Here is a 1,364-nt window from a genome sequence, read left to right on the forward strand (position 1 = left end):
AATAGTCAGCATCAATACACACATACGACATACTAACGAGGTCAACGCACTATACAAACGTAATCCACTTAACGTGAGTCAGAGTCGATGACTCAATCGTACATATTTCCACTTTCCCTCAACGGTTGGCGACCCCTGCTACCTGCAGTTATCAATGAAATAAACCGACATCAAGTTCCAGAACACTCTGAGGCTATATAAGCGCGCCAACCAGGCAAAACCGCCGATACATTGAATGCAACGCGATAGAAAATGTACAAATACGCGCTAATCACTCTAGCGATTTTAAATTTCGCCTCGTGCGAGGAGAGGCCGCATAAAAGGCAACATGTCGATCCGTTCGCGATGATCGATCGTCATATAACTCACTCTCTCGCGTACCACTACCTCTGGCCATGGAGTCAACTAATCCGAGCGGCTGCCGCGCTGGATATGGAGGAAAATATTGAAGACCCACAAATAATTTCCGACTCAGATAAGTACCAGGTCAATTTAGCCGTCAGACGACTCAAGCCTGAGGAATTAAAAATAAAAGTTAAGAACCGGTACATCATAGTGGAAGGTAAACACAAAGTGAAAGACAACGAAAACCAGTTTATGGCCAATCATTTCGTACAACGGTTCGTTCTGCCGCCTGGCACGAAACAGGAAGAAGTCACCGCTGTTTATAATGAAAAAGGCGTATTATCAATTACCGCACCAAAACACGAAGTACCTCCGCCGCCACCAGAACGAGACGTGCCAATAGAAGTCAAGCAATCAGAAAATAAGACCGAAAACTCAGAACAGGATATTAAGAGCCAGATCATTAAAGAAACAATTCCGCCACCTGTTCAAACGTCAGCGACACCATTGGAACAAATCGACATGGAAGCGACGACACACGTTGGTAAAATAAGGAAGAAAGAATTGAAAACAACAACGAAAACGACAAAAGATAACGAAGTCACTAAAGGAATCGACGGAAACGGATTGGATTATGCGTTAATCGAAACAGAGGAGTGAATGACAATGGGAATGAATGTAAAAGACTGAAAATAAGCTTTAATGTGAGTGAGTTGATTTCGTTGCTCTCCGACAGCTGTGTCTCGTTTATTAATGTTGTTTGTTTATTAAATAAAAATGTTATTTATTAAGAGCTCCTTCTTTCATTTCTCATCGTAATTTTAGCAACGAAATGGAGTAATTTTTATTTGTAGCGTCTGTGAAATTGAACGCGCCAGGTAATTATACTGCCTTATTTATAATGGAATAGATTTTTTATTTTCATATTTGGATATAAATTTTGACGTCCTTTTCAAGCTTTTATTCATAAAAAGTAATATTTAAATTATTCCTGCATATTCTTATAAAATACAGACACT

General features: G+C 39.8%; 1 protein-coding gene across 1 annotated transcript; it reads left to right on the forward strand.

The window, feature by feature from the left end:
- Positions 1–206: 206 nt before the first annotated feature.
- On the forward strand, positions 207–1,138 carry LOC113394086 (protein lethal(2)essential for life-like). Its single transcript, XM_026631285.2, has one exon. The coding sequence runs from the start codon at positions 253–255 to the stop codon at positions 1,003–1,005; it is 753 nt and encodes a 250-aa protein (XP_026487070.2). The 5' UTR covers positions 207–252; the 3' UTR covers positions 1,006–1,138.
- Positions 1,139–1,364: the final 226 nt, after the last annotated feature.

This window comes from Vanessa tameamea, chromosome 2 (genome assembly GCF_037043105.1).
Source record: "Vanessa tameamea isolate UH-Manoa-2023 chromosome 2, ilVanTame1 primary haplotype, whole genome shotgun sequence".
NCBI classification, from domain to species: Eukaryota; Metazoa; Arthropoda; class Insecta; order Lepidoptera; family Nymphalidae; genus Vanessa; species Vanessa tameamea.

What these genes read in the sequence shown, in the direction of transcription:
- LOC113394086 (XM_026631285.2), top strand. Translation starts at nt 253, where the DNA reads ATGTACAAATACGCGCTAATCACTCTAGCGATTTTAAATTTCGCCTCG.